The 19408-nt window shown below is 35.8% G+C and overlaps 1 protein-coding gene across 1 annotated transcript in view; it reads left to right on the top strand.

The window, feature by feature from the left end:
• Nucleotides 1-2505: 2505 nt before the first annotated feature.
• The window catches only part of LOC112520436 (choline-phosphate cytidylyltransferase 1-like), an 18331-nt gene continuing 1428 nt past the window's right edge, over nucleotides 2506-19408 (top strand). The window contains exons 1-6 of the mRNA XM_025128829.1: nucleotides 2506-2786; nucleotides 4970-5083; nucleotides 6938-7033; nucleotides 10602-10644; nucleotides 15570-15725; nucleotides 15853-15933. Coding sequence (XP_024984597.1) covers nucleotides 2641-2786; nucleotides 4970-5083; nucleotides 6938-7033; nucleotides 10602-10644; nucleotides 15570-15725; nucleotides 15853-15933 — 636 coding nt within the window. The 5' untranslated portion in view covers nucleotides 2506-2640. The remainder of the gene's footprint in view (nucleotides 2787-4969; nucleotides 5084-6937; nucleotides 7034-10601; nucleotides 10645-15569; nucleotides 15726-15852; nucleotides 15934-19408) is intronic.

Raw genomic sequence — 19408 nt, 5'->3', positions numbered from 1 at the left:
ATGGGTTTTAGAATGAAATTTCAACTGTTTACCCTCTTTCTTGTCCAGAAACTCAGATTAAGGTTGAATTAATACATGTATATATATATTTCAAAAAACCCAATAACATATTAATTCAATACATATTATATAGTGCAATTTGGATAGCCTAACCCCAAAATATAAGTATATATATATGAATAAATAACTATAAAAATATAAATCGTAAATATTAAAAATATTTTTTCACAGTACATATAATATATAAATACAATTAAGTCAAAAATTATTCAATATTGGACTCATTTCGAAGGTATTAACGAGACGATTATAATGATGYAACTTGTTAAAATAAAAATGTATTTTTTAAACATGTTTTAATTAATATACGATTATGTATGTTAATTTGATAAATGTTTAGAATGAAACATTTAAAAGTAAATGACATAAATTAAATTAATTAATTAATTATAGGTGTATAAAGTGTAAATTTAAAATTATAATTTAAAAAAAATCGTTGTTGAGAAGGTGAGTGTATATGAGAGGATGAGTGTATATGAGGAGAGAAGGGGGTGAAAAAGTGAGTATAAAGGGTATTTTGGTCATTTAAAATTTTAAGACTTTAAGACTTTTGCTAAATTTGCTTAATAAGATAGTATAGATTATTATAAAGTGGTGTTCAATCATGCAATATTTTATTTTTTTGGCATTTATTTTGTTATTATTTATGTTATATTGAACCAATTAAAATATAATAAAACCATGTAATTAGGGTAATGTGGGAACTATGCAAGAGAAGGTAAAAAAACCCTGCAACACCATATTCTAAGGAATGATTTCAATTACAAATTGAAGATATGGTGGATAGAAAAGAGAGAACAAGAAATAAGATGATATAACATGCTATAAAAAAACAAGAAGCATGGGTATAATGGGAATGGGTTGCCTAACTCATAGGTTGGTGTTTGATTGGTTTGAGCTTGAGTTTCAAAAAATAAAAGTACCTAAACATATCAGGTTTAAATCAAAGGAGGAATAAAAATTCTTTTATGACCATGGAGGTTCAAATGCGGTGACTCCGGGCTACCTACGAAGCAGGTGGTCATCATGGGATTAGTCGGCTCGTATAACGGGTTGGATATTCAGGTCAATAAAAATCTTATTATATAAAAATAAATCTTATTTGGAGGACACTATTTTACAAAACAAATCTTATTATATAAAAATAATTATATCTTTATATATATAAAATAAAAACTTTAGGGTATTATTGTGACAACATAAGAATAAAGTATTTTTATACGGTGAATTGTGATTGAGTTTTTGTTGTCCCACATTGGTTAGAAGTTAAAAGATTTAAACAAAGTGGTGTATATAAGAAAAGTGGATCGGAAGTATTCTCAAACGGTAAATTGTGGTTTAGTTTTAGTTGTTCCACATAGGTGAGAACTTGAAAGATTTGTAGAAAGTGGTGTGTATAAGAAATGCGGATTGGATGCCTTTGTGTCAATTCATGAGGTTTGATGCATAAAGTTGTCTTATTTCGGATGTTTTAATATCTATAACCATAAGTGGAATAAAAATCCAACCAAATGGTAAAATTATAGTGCGAAATACATTTAAAATATCATGCAAAATACCAAGTTAAAAACAAATTAAAGTATAAAAGTGAACAAACACAAGATTGATGTTACACCCAAATAGTTGAGTAATTTTCGTTTATTGAATTGTGGTTGAATTTTTTTTTTTTGTTTATCTCATATTGATGGAGATATGAAAGATTGATAATGAATTACATGTATATGAAAAATGGTTGAGATGCTTTTGTGACAACTAATGGAGTTGACTCCCTTAAACCGATCGTCTAAACACATGTTGTTAACTCATTTTGACTGACCCTCTAAACCAATGAAGTCCGTTCAATTTGGCCAACCCTCTTAAAATGTTAATCTACATAAAAAAATTAAATAAACATACATACCATTAACGAATCAATATATCTCAATGTCAAATATCATCAAAATAATAAAAGAAAAACTAACGAAGATTATATGGTATTATGATATTTGAGTATTCATAATTATTCCATTGATATTGAATTTGGTAATCCACATTGATGAGAATACGATAAAACAAAATAACGTGAGTATATGAGTTTTGTTTTTTTTAGCTCACATTCTAAACGAAATACATTTACATTTTATTATAAGTAAATCAACGAATCACTTTCATCTTAATATTTTTACATAATTTTTAAATAAACCAAATTCGTCAACATGCCACGCACAATGGAAAAGACCAGAGAAAATTAAAAAAATTCATGTTATAAAATAAATATATATGAATCATTACATAAAATTTCAACCATAACTTTAAAAATCACATAAAATAACAGATGCTATAAAAATCTCCGAATTAATCCCTTTTAAAAAATGGGTTAAAGAAATGTATTAATTTGAAATTACATCACGTCTATTATTTATTATTATGTATTGACACACGGTGCCCATAGATCATGAATGAATAGATCCACGCACATTTAACGAATATATAAAAATTGAACCCCAGAAACCGAAGGGTATTGATTTCCGTCTTCATTCCCCAAATCTGTCTGAAACCGACGGGGAAGCCGATCGATCCAGTATTCGTATTTCAATTTCAATGGAGGATGAACAAAACAAGGAGCATAAACAGACTATCTGGATGCTCGACCCGCCCACAGACAGGCCGGTTCGTGTCTATGCTGATGGCATATACGATCTTTTCCATTTCGGTCATGCTCGTTCCCTCGAACAAGCCAAGAAATCGTAACTTTTCACTTACCTCTTTCGTGATTGTCAATCAAATTTTTTCGTTTTCTGCCTAGGATTGCGTCTTTTGTTTGTGCAAGCAATTAATCTGTATTCTATGTGATCCGCTGTTGGTTTATCGTCATAGTCGATGAAGGTTTTATTTCGCAATTTTGATTTATGGAGAAGGAGAAACGTAAATTTTGTGATAAGTTGGAGCCATAGGTTTGAATGCCTGGCAGGTTAAAGGGCTTCAAATTTTGTTGCAAGTCGGAAAGTTTTCATCCATGAGTGGTTCCCAACAAGTTAACCAAAATCAAACGGTATGTGAAAGGGATAATCAGGCACGCAACTTCTCAGACCTTGAGGGTGCATTTTCCTTTATTAATGGGTTGGGCTATTAGATCGATTTTGATTTTGAGTTTTCTCATACACTTTCCTCGTTTATGGTACTTACCTCACGTTCAACTCCCTGAGGTGTTTGATATCACGTTGAACTATAATATAGGAGGATTTCCATGGGTAGGAGTATAGGGTTAATAACTGATTGTGCAGGCAACTTATGCTAGGCATAAAACTTTTGAAAGATTTGGGCCATCTTGATGTAGAACAGAAGAATTTGCAAAATGTTTGGGAGATGGAACTTATGGCCCACTATGGGGCATAACTAGTTTGATGAGAATCCTGGGAAACATTCACATGGATCCTTAAATATTGAACTCCTGAAATATGTTTTCAAGTTTGGACTACTCCAGTCAATATCACTTATGGTTTTCTCCTGGCTGATGTGATATGTTCATATAATCATCCGTGATAATCCTTCCCCATTAGAATTGTGGAATCTGCTTCTAGAAAATGCGGTTTTTTTTCATGTGCAAGGAGTTAGGCCGGCCTGACATCTAGAATAATAGATGTTGGTCTATTTGCTTGTACTAGATATAGATAAGACTAATGGCCTCTTCCTTCTAATAACAGGTCCCTCAGTCGGTGTTTCATCTTCCATGCCCCTGCTTCATATGATTTTGTTGACCTATCCCCCTGAGCATAAAACATACTTAAGTTTGTTTTTGCAACTAGAGAGAGTAATGGGCCGTTTACCAAACGCTTATCCGGGTAAGTGCTTACCAAGTCACATTAACTTATCCGATGAATATGATAAGGACCAAGAATTTTACCCGGTAAGAGCGGGACAAGGAACATGAGTCTTACTTGGTAAGTGAGGGCGATGACTCTTACCACGGTAAGCGCTTACCAAGTAAATTGTTGCATACGATGTCATTTTGGTGGACTAAAATCATAACCGGTAAGTAAATGATAGTGTTAAATGTTACCGGTAAACACTTACCGGGTAAGTGTTGGGTAAACGGCCCCTTACTAACAATCCATTTTGATGGCCGAGAATATTACATGATAAGGTAAGTGAGGGTAATTTCTCATGCCGGTAAGCGCTTGCCCGGTAACCATTTGGTAAATGGCCCTTTACCTTACAGGTAGTGTTCTTAGCCATCAAAATGGGTTATTAGTAAGCATCTTTACCCAATAAGCGTTTACCATTTAAGATTCTCCTCCCTCACTTACCAGGTAAGACTCTCGATCCTTGCTTTACTTCTTACCGGGTAAGATTTTTGGTCCTTGCCATGCTCACCTGGTAAAGTAAGTGACATTGGGTAAGCGCTTATTCGGTAAGAGGTTGGTAAAAAGCCCCTAAGGCTGCTTGATTCCATTGCATGCAACCGTTTTTATAATTTTTTTCTGTGGATATTGAACATCCAATCAGTCGAATGACAAACTCTCTTCTCTTTTTGTTACCCACAATATGTAAGCTAGCATCCTACTATTTCATGTAAAGTATAGCTTTGATTTGAAATTGAATTCTTCCATAAATGTTGGTACAAGTGTCTGATTTTGAGATCTAATCTATCAGTTCATATTTGACTGTCTAAGCCATATCCAAGAATGACAAACCTATGTTTCTATTATTCAAGTTTCTTTTACTGTGATTGTGGGGAAGAAACTCTTTTTTTGTATGTGCTGTTGATGGTAAAATGGTAGTTATTAATAAAAGCAAATATTTGTATGTTTTTAGTGATGTTAGTTTCTGATGTTAGCTAGTTATACAATGCAAAAATCATGCTAAAATACAATATGCAAGTGAAGTGTATGTATCTTCTAACTTGCAATTTCTGTGATGCCCAAAATAGGTTTCCAAATACTTATCTTTTGGTTGGGTGCTGCAATGATGAGGTCACCCACAGTCTAAAGGGGAAAACAGTCATGACTGACACGGAGCGCTATGAATCCCTTCGTCATTGCAAGTATGTTTGATGTACTCATTGAAAATTCTGATTGTTAGTTCCAGTGATCTGTAACTTTATTGGATTTTATAGTACTTCTATTCCTTATAGGGAGCCGTGTTTTTTTTTTACATGTAGTCATTTACTTGTTTTCAAACCTATTCCAGTCCCTTTTAATGGTACTTTCGTACAATGAGGACCATATGAACTGTTGGAGGTCATTTGTGGAAATATGAGATTATTTTCCAAAACAAAAAACCATAAATAGCATCATGTATGGTAGTCTAGTAGCCACAAGTGTAGCTGCTGCGAGATTTAAACGGACGTTTGTTATCACAACGATTAGTATTTAAGCTTGTGCAAGTATACATGTACTTAAATTGCCTAACACGTAATACAATAGTGTAGTAACCGGATATCATTTCTATAGGGCTTGGAGTTCAAAGTAAGAAATGAGCATAAGTAAATACCGACTTTAGGGAACGAATTTGAAGAATAATGTTGGTTTTCATTGTTAACACTTCAGAAATTTTTGGGAGTAGTATGGGTACAAACTTCACCTGAATTGCTACAACAACTGGGAGCTGCAGTATTCTGTTGCATAACTCAACTTTGTTAGCACAGATATAAGAGAATTCTATCAAGTCTAAAGACATTAGACCCAAAAATGCTAAATGATATTCCTATGCAGATGTTAACTCAGGTTTAGGTACAAACTTTTAATTTTTAAGCGACACAAGATCAAACTGTGCTTGCTAATTTTTCCAAACCTGTTTTCCATTGTTAGAGTTGATGTTGCATATCAAACTCATTCATGGGTCTCGACACAATTGAACACTTCACTCAGTGATTCACTTGTCTGCATAGTGCTGTAATATAAGAACACATGAATGAACATATTGAGAATTGCAACAGGAAACAATGGCATCTTACTGCATGTTTGCAATTTAGGATTTGTTCATACCCACACCAAAAGGGTTTTTAGGCCATAACACACATGAAGAAAACAGAGGAGGAGAGAGTAAATACCAAAAGACATTCTCATACTAACTCAGAGAAATGCAAACTATATAAGTAACCTAAAACGGAAAGTACAAAGCTGTAAAGGCAGAAATAAAGATGTTTGAACTACAGAAATGCAAGTGCTATTGTTCCATATTTAAATACTAAATTCTCCTCTTTTAAGACCTCTCCTTTGTCTTCATTTCAACCTCATTAAATAGATGCTAAACCGAAGCTTTAAAAACCCCCAATGGACCATTGGTTCTTCCTTGTTCATCAGAAATGGTACTTATTTATCAACTTTTTCTTCCGTTCTCAATGCTGTCACCTTTTTAATTAATTAATTACTGTTAACTTCGAGCTCAACACCCTTGATGCTTTTACACCCACCAAGGAGAAGACTTCACCAACTCCTCCCATTTGAGCTTGACGTTTTCTCATCATCACATACACATACTCTTCTCTCTTCAACTTTTCATCAACTCATCACATCATCTGCCAAAACATCCTCCAGCTTCACTTATCCTGATGCTGCAGCCTTGATAGGACTATGCTGGCACATTTTCTGACAACATAAACTGTAAGAACTAAAACCGTCTAATAGACCAATGTAGACCAACAGCCCTGGGAGAAAGACTAAAAAGGACTAATAACTAACTACAAAGATGAATTGCACAAGAAATAAAGGTACAAAAGGGAGTAAAACAAAAACTCTCTTGATGAGAGCTATCAGTAGCTTTTATCTAAGTGAGTTTGCTACTCATGATGCATGCATGTTCACATGTGATTTCATGTATTTTTTTAATATAACTTTAAAACTGCTTTAGTTATTGATGAACCTTGTTGAAAGTTCCTTATTTCTACTTTATGCAGGTGGGTTGATGAAGTTATCCCAGATGCCCCTTGGGTTCTTAACCAGGAATTTATGGATAAGCATCAGATTGACTTTGTGGCTCATGATTCTCTACCGTAAGGTCAACCTGCCCAAAACTATATTCAATTTGCTCTCTATAAACACCTTCGCGTGTTCTTTGTTTTGAAAGGGGTACTGGATAAAAAATTCGCAAAAAACTGTATTTCTCTTTGAAGCAGTATGAAATGATAGCTGATGCTTGTATTATATTTTTTTGGACATTATCCAACCCTCAAATAGTATAGTGCAGAACTGGCTGACTCGGTCGAATGGGAACTTTTAAAGGACATTTGATTTGTTAAACATTGGCATATTATGTGTGTCTGCAGAGACTTTCTAAAGGACATGTGATTCCTTAAGCTTAAAAATTGGCATGTTATGCATGTGCCTTTCAACTCTTGAATGGTAACAAAAACAACGATAATGTGGATTTTTGGTTGTTAACATCAACCAAATGGGAAATCATACTATGCAGTAGACCCTAGGGTTCGTTTGTTAGAAAATGAGACCTGTACAGAGAGGCAAGAAGATGATATTAGGAGTAGGGGTAGGCAAGATTCACATTTTCACATATATAGAAAGTTTTGAAGAGAAGATACATTGAATGAGTTGCCTTAGGTGCATCTTTGTCGAGATGCCACCTAAATGATGCGACCATAATGAGTCTGCGAAAAAGGTTTTCCAAGGTACATGCTTAGAGGAGTTTACATGAGTGTGGACTAGGTGTAATACTCTTAGAGGAGTTTACCTGAGTGTGGACTAGGCTTTTCAAGTTGGGTTCATGCCACAAAGGCTTTTCAAGCTGGGTTAAGGTTCTCATTTTATGGGCATACAGGTTTGAGACTTTTATCTTATAGACTAAAAGTAAAGGGGAAGAGTAAATTACACATTTTTTACCCAACTTAACATAACTTCTTTAACAGAGTTAGGACGAAGGACTTGATCCATAACAACCATGAAACCACGAGGGCTCTGTATATTTTTCTAGGGTTAAGGACCCAATCCTTAATTTTCATATGACCACAGGGACGAAATCTCTAAATTTACTCAAAAGGGAAAGGTCCAAATAACTCAACAAGAATTCATATCAAGGCTACGACCTACGTGCCTTGTTATTAATCAGAACTTTGTTGCTCTCCTCTTACTGCTGCTTTCTTTCTTGTCAAATTCATTATTTTTATTTGTTAACATGTTATTTGCATAGTGGACATTGACTTTAAATTTTTTCTTTATTTTGTTCTTTGTAGAGTTAAAAATGTGTTCTGTATATGTTATATTTAGCTCGATAATGATTACAATTTTGATTAAAAGATTAAGAAGCAATGTTGTTAATATGTACATAGGTTGGTAATTTGATGAAATGAAACATCTGAATGTGTTTTTTTTCCGACATCTTATTCTGTTAGCTATTTGAGCTGGGTATGGTTGGGGTTTCCTAAGACTCATTTTTGGTCAAAGTATTATTAAGGAGTGTTAATGATTAAGATACTTGGAAGATCCTACTCAGCATGTGCTATTATGCAGTGATGGTTATGATGAACATACAAGCTTAGAATGCACCATCTCATAACGATCAAAGGTGGATCCACTAAGAGTCGATCAAAAACAGCAAAACAGGGACTTGGTGAACTTGTTCTTTATCTCGTATAATAGGTTTTTAATCTATTTGTTGCAACTTCTGTTTGACATACAGCCGTATGCAACATTTGTAGTATAACTTATAAGAAGTTGAAGAAATTGCAAAAATAATGTTAAACTTATTGAAGGTGCATAATTTGCGTAAGCATAAAATTCTTAATGCAATATCAAATCAATAAAATCTGAAATGAAGTCAAATGTGGTTTAAATTTTGTTTCAAAGAACATGATGACCCTTGGTTGTTTAAGGCTTATAAGAATGATATTGTCTTTACTTGCAATTACATCCATCATAAAAGTACTATATTCATATTGGGCCTGTAGCTAGCATAAGAGCAGAAATCTTTTGCACTTTCTTCTTTTCCTCTCATATTTGCTTGCTGAAGAAATTTTACCTAAACTTTATAGATAACAATTTTTGACTCTAGACATCTATGTTGAAGCAAGGCCATGGTTACAACTTACAAGTTGCAGGTGTTTGCGAGGGAGCCCATTTTGAGTTATAGTTCCCCGTTCAGAAAGAGCCTTTTTTTGACTCTGTACACAGTACTCTTGGATGTTTTAAAAATTCAAACTTTAATTCACAACCCAACACGTAGGCTATGTTCGGAAAACTAGCTAATAAGCTACTTGTTGGCGAGGCTTGGGCATGGCATAGTAGTCAAAGACCTTCCAGCCTAGTGGTAAAGGCTTGGGCATGGCATAGTCATGAACCCGAGTTCGAGCCCTGGGAGGGGAGTGTTGGCGACATTTAAGTGGGGCCATGTTTAGCCTCCAAATTTGCCGGGGATTAGTCGGGCTTTGGCCCGGACACCCTTACAAAAAAGAAAGAAAGAAAAAAAAAGCTACTTGTTGGCTGATAAACTAGTCACATTTGGTAAAACCTTGCAGATAAACTATATGATAATGAAAAATGATCTAAAAGGCCATGTTGAAATAATCTAATTAATCCAGAAGGGGTATAAATGGAAAAAGGTGAGAAAACCACGAAGCATATTGAAAAGCTACCGGAAGTAGCTTTTCAAGTAGCTAGCTTATGGAAAAGCTATCTGAAGTAACTTATAAAAAAGATAGCTTATAAGCTAGCTTCACTTCTGGTAAAAACTAGTTAATAAATTAGATGACAATGTGAAATGACCTAAAAGGAATTGGTGAAAAATATTTAGTTATCCCATGTGGGGTATAATTGGAGAAAAGTGAAAAAAACTCTGGAGCTTATTGAAAAAGCAATCTGAAGTAGCCTTTAGGGAAGATTGCTTATTAAGCTTATCAAACAGGGTTTTTCAGTAAGCTAAAACATAAGCTAGTTTCTTTTGGTAACCTTGAGTGTTCCGTTTGGGCCAGCTTGTGCATACCTTGACTAATCTCATGAGGCCATGAAGATACAGGAAGGAATCTTAAGTCCTAGCCTCCATTTGCCAGTTGAGCTAGCTCTCAAGGTTAGCTTAGGCTTTCTATTCTGATTCTGCTATCATCCATATGTTGGGTCCGGATAGCCACATAAATACAAAAAATGCCAACTGTGATTCTAATGAAGGGTATTCTATTGTTATAGAAAAATGGGCAGTTCTTTTGGGATAAGGGTTTAATTAATACGGTTTAAGAAAAAATATCTCCACATTAAGATTAATGTATGAGTTTTAGTTCTAACATCTCATTGGTTTCAGGTGGGCAGAGCCTGACTTTGTGAAATTAGATGCTTATACTGTTCATTCGTCTGTGTATATATCTTCTTTTTCTTTGCGTGGCTAGTTTTTTGTCATATTAACTTTTATAAGGTGCCTAGTGAAACAATATCTTGCAAATGTGGTTCCATTGACATGCTTTACTTTGTTAATGGATGTGATGTAAGAACCATCGAGGCAACATAGTGTTGATTACTTGCTGGAATGCAATAAATGCTTATATTTTTCATCTTTCAATTTCGCGAATGTTAATGCTCACTATATTTGATGTGTTAATTGTTTTTGCTTTCTTAAACTTTCAGTTATGCTGATGCAAGTGGGGCAGGAAAAGATGTCTACGAGTTTGTAAGTTTAGATATTTTACAGTATAGAAAATGGCATGAAGCTCTGTAACTTCTGTCTGAAATCAAAACTTTGCTTGAACTTAACAAAACAGTACAAAGAAAAATGAACCCCCATAGCCAAGTAAATACCTCTTCATGAAGCCAGGTTATTCCTTAAAATCCTACATGGGAAGGCTTACATCTTTCTTCAGAAACCTGCTGTTACCTACCCTAGAACCTCTGTCCCTGAAGCGAAAGAAGAAGACTTGAACAAGTGGAACTGGCTTAGTTGGTTATATGTGTCATTGTTCGAGGGGCCAAAATAAAAATGTGAAGTTTGAAATATGAGGGGCCGTAGTAGAAAATTCGATGATCCTAGATATTGCAATTCGATTATGGGAAGGCTTAGAATCATTCTACATTCAGCCCAGCCACGATAATTCATCCCACACCATTTTCTGGAATCATCAAAATTTATCACTTGCTGCATTAGTGACTAGTGAGGATTCGAAGACAAAAAGGGTATGTTCTAATTGATAGATCAGTCAAAAAAATTATTAGGGTGCATTTTTTGTTTTCCTGTTGAGATACACAAACATTTGAACCGGCTTTATGTTTTTCTATGTGCACAAATCGAAACCATTGGAACAAGATTAAAGTTGTGTTTGCAGATGGAGTCAAAATTAATGTGAAAGCGATTTGGGAACATGAAGCTCTCGAAATTAGTTTTTCACATGATTAGCAATGGATCTTTAGAAAAATGTTCTAGTTGTCACGAATGTTAAGGAAGTTCTTCATCTTTGACCAACTTAAAGTGTGGGTCTCTAGTTGTTCATTCGGACTTGGATATTTGATGTGCATCAAAGTCTTATTCAGTGTTGACGTTTTCAATGCGATGACTGTAGATGGGTGGGTGTGGAGGTACTTTAGGGTGCGTTTTCTGTGTAGACTACATGGGACGAGACGGGACAAAAATAGGTCCCTTGCTTGGCATGACATGGAACAAAAACTAGGTGGGACAAAATGGACAAAAACTCAAATTCATGGGACAAAAAGAGAGGTTTTTTGTTCCATCCAAAAAGGTGGATCTTGGACAAAAAGATAATAACATTATTGTTGTTGTTATTGTTAATAATTATAATAAATAATAGTAATAATTATTTTTATTTTTATCAAATATTATTTATCATAATAGTTAAATTATTATTATCACTACTATTGAATTAGTATTACTACTACTACTACTTATTATTAGTATTAGTAATATTTTTGTTATTATTATGATTATATGAAATTAACAAAAAAAGAGAAAAAAGTGTAATTTTCTTTAATTTTATAAATAGAATTATTTAAATGTTCCAATGATTTTGTAATTTATAACTATTATATGATAAAAAAACATTAAACAATATTTTGGGGACAATCTGATTATTTTAGCAGATTTGTTTTGTCATTTTTTAGTCGTACCAAACATAGGACAGACAAGTAGTCCTATTTTGCGTGTCTCATCTGGTATTCGCACCAAACGCTACCTTAAAGCCTCCGGGTCTTGGTGAGATTGTAATTTCTGGAAAATTTAATTTTGGTCCTTCTAACTATGAAACACTTGGTTCCTAGCTGGGCTAGTGTTAATAGCTAGGATGATCAGCCACACTGGGACCGAGACATGGCCCTCATCCAGGTCCTATAATTTGTCAAAAGAACAACTTTATAAGGGAGCTACGTGTGAGTTAAACTTGGAGATGGAAGTTTTGATTCTGCAATATTTTGTTCATTTAATTACTCCAGAGTAGTAGGATCTTTCAACATGTTTTCTTGTCCTCTGTTTTTCTTCTCAAGTCTTTTTCTCTCCCTAAAACTGGTTTCAAACTAAGTTGTTTAAGACTGAAGTCTCTAGCCAAGCTTTCCTTATCTTCTTCAGAAGCTGGGTTTTCTCATAAACAACGTCTTGATGGAATTTACTGGGTTTGTTTGGTTTGGTTTGAAGTAGGACCTTTGGGGAGTAAACTGATTTCACAAGGGATGAACACTTCACTTTGGAAGTTCATCGTCTCTTATACCGTTTTTTGAAATTCAAGGGGAGATTAGATATGGAGCTTAAGTTTGAGGAATCCTTTATGCCATTCTCTATTAAACACTTGTAGGTTTTATCTTTTTCGATTTAAAAAGTATCCCACAAATCCACAATGATGGATAATACTATCTGTTCCAAAACTAGGCATGCCCTTCTGTCTCCTGCAGTCAAAGGGGTCAACCCTAATTCAAAGTTGGCATTGTTTCATTTATGTTTTGAAGAATTTAAACTTATAGTCTATCAAGTTTGACATGGTACTTTTGTCTTCATGGAAGTGTTGATAGAAATTTGGGTCCTCAAGCTGACTTATTTGACCAAATATGGGAATATGTTTGTAATGCTTTAAAGTTTTAAATACTTGTTTCCTGCTTTAAAGTCTTTCTATTGCAACTCCCCATCTTTCTTTGTTCTCCAGATGTATGTTGTATATACATATACGGTCCACCTATTTATTAAATAGGCTAACCTGATCAACGCCAACGGAGGGCTGGACATGATTCTGAGATCAAAATTAGCTACCTAGAAAATAAAACCAAAAGCAATATGATCTATCCATATATCTGGGCAGCCCCTCCATAGCTAATGCATTATGAATGTTCATTTCTGTCTTATTTATCTATCATGTTCCTTTAGCCATACCACCATCTGAGACACGCTTTGCAAGCTCATTATTCACAATTAAAGTATTAACCCTGAAATGACCACAAAATGCTCGGTAGGGAAAAAAAGCTTCTTGTGCAGGATTCAACTCCCCAACCAAAAAACATGAGCCGAAATAAAAGATCTAGGTTTCTTATGCATGATTTGTTACTTTTTGTTGCAGTAATAGAGAATCCTCTATGCTGGGTACATTACCCTGTATAAAGGACCTGACATTTTCTGAAGAAAACGTATACCAGCATCAAGCCCCTTCATAGTCACTATCAGCATGTTGTTTGTCATTGCCATGCATGCTCCATTAGGAAAATATCAGAATGGGAAATGACTGGAAAAAGGCCAATGAGTCTATCATTCATGTACAGAAGGCATAAATTTGGGAACAAATTAAAAAAAGGGAAGAAGAGTAGAGGGTTTTTTTTTTCTGTCCCAGTTTTGGACTTCCTGGACCTGAATAGTCTCTGCGGATTGTGCAATAAAATTGAATCATACTTTTGTTGGCGATACTTTGCTATGGCCGGTTGGACCTTTATACATATAAAGGGACATTATAGCATATGAAAGGATGATAAAGGTGCACAAAAACCTTGAGTGTGCAATGGTAGTGGAAGGGAGTCTTTGTATGCTGCATTTTTGTTATACTTTGCAAAGAGATTGTTTCATTGACTTGGACCCATGATCTTCCATCATAAATGAATAACTCCTACGATTGCTTATCATATAAAAGTTATTAAAATATAAAGAAAGTTCATACAAAATCCTGGAAATTGTAGATTTACTAGTTTATGTTGACACAAAGTAATCATGTAGCCGTCCACTACACACATGTAGCAGAAAATTGGAATTTGTTATCCACATCTCATTTTGGATGATCAACACAAAAGTGAAGGAATGGATGGATAGGGATCTTATAATAGGATAACATGTTACGTGATTTGGGCTACTGTACACAACAATTCATGATGTGTACAGGTGCTTGGCACGTTAAATGGTAATATATAGACTATAGTGCATGGGGTTGGTTCAGTATGCAAGATTTGTGGGTACATGCCAGTACTTTGAAGTACAATATGCAATACAGTCTAGTGTTCTGTATATATGCATGCCCACTATTGAGTTGCCAAAATAAAGAACAAAACCATAGTTGTTCCTTTCTTCTCCCACTGTGAACCAAACAGAAATCTTATTTGTTTAAAAAATAGCTGTGAACACTTGATATGCTCTATCGAGTTTCAAATTGAAATTACACATGATCCTTATTCTTGAGTCCTCCTTGGTTGCTATTTGCTTCTCACCATTCACACTATCAAGAGCACCAAACAAAGATGGAAAATGTTAAAACACCTCCAAGACCAAAAAATGACAACAGCGCATGGTAAAGATGCAACATGATAACAGTATCAATTACGCATGCTTCTACACCGTTATATTTTTATTGAATTTGACCAAATATAGTGAAACCCTATCAGTTGTCTCCATGCTGATTTGGTGTGTGAATTCACCATGATTTAGGTCATATGACTAGGTTGTGGCTTGGAGGGTTATGAGTGAATTAGGTCAACACTTACCGCTCCTGTCTAGGTGAATGCCCCCCTGCTATAGTAGTTGCCTAACGAATCACCATTAAGATGCTTCAAAGTTCTTAGTTTCTCTTTGATGAGATGAAGTCAACGCAGGAGGTTTCTTAACTTCTGCCTTGAATTTCAGTGCTCCTGCTTCTGTGGGGGTAAACCCATGTAAATTGATTGTAAAACCTAAAGTGTAAGATATAGAATGAAAAGGGAAATCCATCCTATATTAGCTAAGGTTGCTGTGCATATGATGGTAAATAATGTGGAGGTATCCCGCCCAATATTTGATGCTGTTCAAAGGTCCTTGACTGGTCCATCAGTATGTGAGGAGGTCTCTCTCCCTGAATACCATTCATGGTGAGGGTATAGTACAACCCTTATATTCATGACATCCCTAGACAACTTGTAGCTCCTGCGGGTGTTTATGAAGAATTTTTTAGCGCTATTAATTATGTAGACACCTCTAGCATTTTTCCCGTACATACATTAACATGTAAATGCAGAGTTATTGCAAATTACATTATATCCTCTCGAACTTTTGGATCCTGTGTTCCTCCTGGACATGCTTACTAGTTTTTAGTTGTGTAATCTGTTTTTGGGAACGATGCATTTTTGTTTACTTTTTATTATTTTTGCATTAATTAGGTCAAAGCCATCGGACGATTTAAGGAGACAAGAAGGACAGAAGGTATTTCCACATCCGATATAATCATGAGAATCGTTAAAGATTACAATGATTATGTGATGCGCAATTTGGATAGAGGCTACTCAAGGAAGGACCTTGGAGTCAGCTATGTGAAGGTATTGTCTTACTTTTAAGTGGCCATTGGATGGTTTGTCACATTCTGTTGTGTTTCTTGTACCCTATATTGTGTTCTTATGCTGTTTTAGGCTGATAGTTGAGTTTACTTTTGTTTCAATGTACCAGGAAAAGAGGTTGAGAGTGAACATGAGTTTAAGGAAACTGCATGAAAAAGTGAAAAAGCAACAAGAAAAGGTGGAAGAGAAGGTGTGTCTTCTTGTTTCTTTGCTTGCACTTGAATCGTTTTTAGAGTTATAGGGTTTGCTATTATCCGAAGGTTTAAGTAACTGTAAATGATAAAATACTAAAATAGTTGATGGGACCAATAGAATCTTGGTTGTTTTGAGGCAGGTATATTTGCTTATTTGAGAACGGAGAACCTTGTGCATAGAAATGTTATCCAAATATCTTAAATTATGGAAGTAGATTTTGATAGGGTTGACACTGAAAGTTCAATTTTTCTGTTATATGACTCGTGGGTTGCAGGAACTTCTGACAAGTACAATTGGGTGTCAAAATACTTGGTGTTACAAGATAAAACATGTAAAAGGCATATATAAACCAAAACACAAATACAGAAGTTCCATGATCGTTGTGAATTTGTTTGGTTGAGATAATGGTCTCCTTTTTTGGTTCCAAAATGTATCTAGCCTTGCACGGAGACATGTAAGAAGACAAATTAAGTGTTAGTTGATTGTTGTGAATTTAATTGGGTTCTAAAGTGTATCTAGCCTTGCATTGAAGTAGAATTTTAAAGGTAGTGATATAAGGCTGAGGCAGACCATTTTAAGGAAGGAGTGTCTTGCTTTCTACTCTTGTATTATCTCATATTTAATTTTTATTTTATGCATGTATGAGGTCAACTAGATGTTTCTAACCTAATTGATTATGGACATATGTAAGCTCAAATTCTATTAGCCAAACTGATCTCCAGATTTGTATTTTACAATTACTAGAAACCAAGATCCGGTATGATTAGTTGTATGTTTATTTGAATTTGAATCTTATCTGAATTCATTTAAGTTGAAGAGAATCAGGGAGTGCCAAAATTAAAAGTAAGCGAATTGGGAAAGAAATCTTAAATTTCAATATTCAATGTTAAAACAAAATTACAAGTACTATCAATTCTAATAGAACTTATAATCAACAATGATTAACTTGATAAAACTTTAAAATTAACAATATATTCATAAGAATAAAATCCATTTTGAGAAGTAATTTGTGGGTAGATCAACGATTATGAGATTGTTATCCCTTTTAAGACTTGCTTAACTCACAACTTGATTCAATTTGTGGCATCATCTTGTTGACCTCATACAGGAGAAAAATTATGAGGGAAGGGCAAAATATTACCTTCAATTCTCTATGTAGGTTTCAACCTTTTATTCTCTTCTGTTTTTCCTTCCTCTATTTCAAATCTGTGACATATTTTGATGAGGAATAGAAATCGAGAACAGAAATTAACACAGAAAAATTAAATTGGGAAGGAAGGTTATTCGATTAATACTCAACGAAAACGAAGAACAATTTCAATCCAGGGAAATCATCCCTTCTCTCAGCCAAAAGCGAGAGCCCAATCGTAATACGTAAAAAGAGAAAAATCTAGAATCCTCCCATACGCTGCCTCCCTTCCCACAAATAGTCTCTCTCCTCTAACAGAATTAGCCACTTCCAGATTGCCCCTTTTTAGCCCTCCTAGTATAGACTTTTAACACTCTCTCCTTTAACTATTTTATCACGATCCCTATCATTACTCCCCCCTTCCAGACCAATCTTGTCCTCAAGATTGACATCCGGAAACTGGTTCTGAATTGTTACCGCATCTTCCCATGTCGCTTCGTCCCCTGGACGCCCCTTCCATTTGATGAGCCATTGCAGTACGGACTCATGCTGCACCAGAACGGTGCGTTCAGCCAAAACACTCTCAGGAATCGCCACATCGTCTGCGGCGAGCTCTAAGTCAGGAGGTAACCTCATATCAGTCTTACCGGGTGGCACAACCTTCTTTAATAACGACACATGAAACACGGGATGAATCCGTGATTCGGGTGGAAGTTGGATTTTATAAGCCACCGGACCAATGCGCTCCAAAACCTGAAAAGGTCCGAAAAATCGTGCCGCCAATTTCTGGTGAATTCGTTGGTTTACGGACATCTGTCGGTATGGTTTAAGCTTGACATAAACCCATTGCCCAACGTCAAAACTAACATCCTTCCTTTTTCTATCCGCTTGCTCCTTCATAACCATTTGAGAGTTAAGTAGGTGAGTCCGGAGCTGCTTGAGTGCTTCATCACGGTCTCGAAGTTCCTGCCCAACTGCTTCTACCCGTACTTCACCTGGAATAAACTGCACGATCGAAGGAGGCTTTCTTCCATAAACAATTTCAAATGGGGATTTCCCTGTCGACACATGGTAAGACGAGTTGTACCAGAATTCTGCCCACGGCACCCAAGAAGCCCAAGTCCGTGGTTGATCGGTCGCAAAACACCGTAGATAAGCTTCTAGGCAGCGATTAATGACCTCTGTTTACCCATCAGATTCAGGATGGTAAGCAGAGCTCATGTGCAATTTCGTTCCTTGTAGCCGGAAAATTTCCTGCCAAAAGTGGCTGAGGAAGAGTGGGTCTCGGTCACTGACAATCGACTTCGGAATGCCATGATGCCGGATGACTTCCCGAACAAAAATTTTGGCCACTGATCGAGCCGAATAAGGATGTTTCAACAAAATGAAATGGCTATACTTTGAAAGCCTATCAACCACCACCAATACTGCATCAAAACCTTTAGACTTTGGAAGACCCAAAACAAAGTCCATAGAAAGGTGTTCCCAGATAGCTTCTGGAACGTTTAGAGGCTGTAACAGACCCCCAGGGACCGTAGAACTGGCTTTGCAACGCTGACAAATGTCACAAGCCCGCACAAATTGTTGCAGAAGCGCGGTTGTTAATTGTTCCCATGTGAGAGAGTCATATACTTGTTTCACAATGGTAAACCAATGAACAACAACCCCCGTCATGCTCAATTGCGCTAATCTGATACGCAATTCCAGAGGCGTGTTGTTGATCTCAAAGTACAACTCAGCCTTTTGAATCCATCCCTGTGGATCAAATCCTGAAAACTCTGGCAACTTCACCTTCTTCACTGCCCACGGAAGCGTTTCCGTTCGCTGTGGAGGCATGGCAGAGGAATCGAAATTTCACCCACCAATCCCGCATGACCCTTGGATGACGGCGTCAGAGGATTAGTAGAAACCGCAGAAACGCCGGAAACCCCGCCCTCGTCCGAAGAAGGTTGTTTATCCTGTTTCGCAACCCAAGCCATAACGAACTTACGAAATTCCGCCTCACTCTGCATCTCTGTTTCGATCGCCAGCACCGCTGTCTTGATTTCCACCACATCTGATTGAAGTTTCGTAATCTGTTCCTCATGCTGATCCACGCGATTTTGTTGAGCACGTGTCTCCATTGGAGGCATGGAAGAATCACAAGCAGGTCGGACCAATGATGAGGAATAGAAATCGAGAACAGAAATTAACACAGAAAAATTAAATTGGGAAGGAAGGTTATTCGATTAATACTCAACAAAAATGAAGAACAATTTCAATCCAGGGAAATCATCCCTTCTCTCAGCCAAAAGCGAGAGCCCAATCGTAATACGTAAAAAGAGAAAAATCTAGAATCCTC

The sequence above is a fragment of the Cynara cardunculus genome (assembly GCF_001531365.2).
Source record: "Cynara cardunculus var. scolymus isolate 2C chromosome LG 1, CcrdV1, whole genome shotgun sequence".
In the NCBI taxonomy this organism is placed as follows: domain Eukaryota; kingdom Viridiplantae; phylum Streptophyta; class Magnoliopsida; order Asterales; family Asteraceae; genus Cynara; species Cynara cardunculus.
This window is presented reverse-complemented; position numbering and strand designations above follow the sequence as displayed.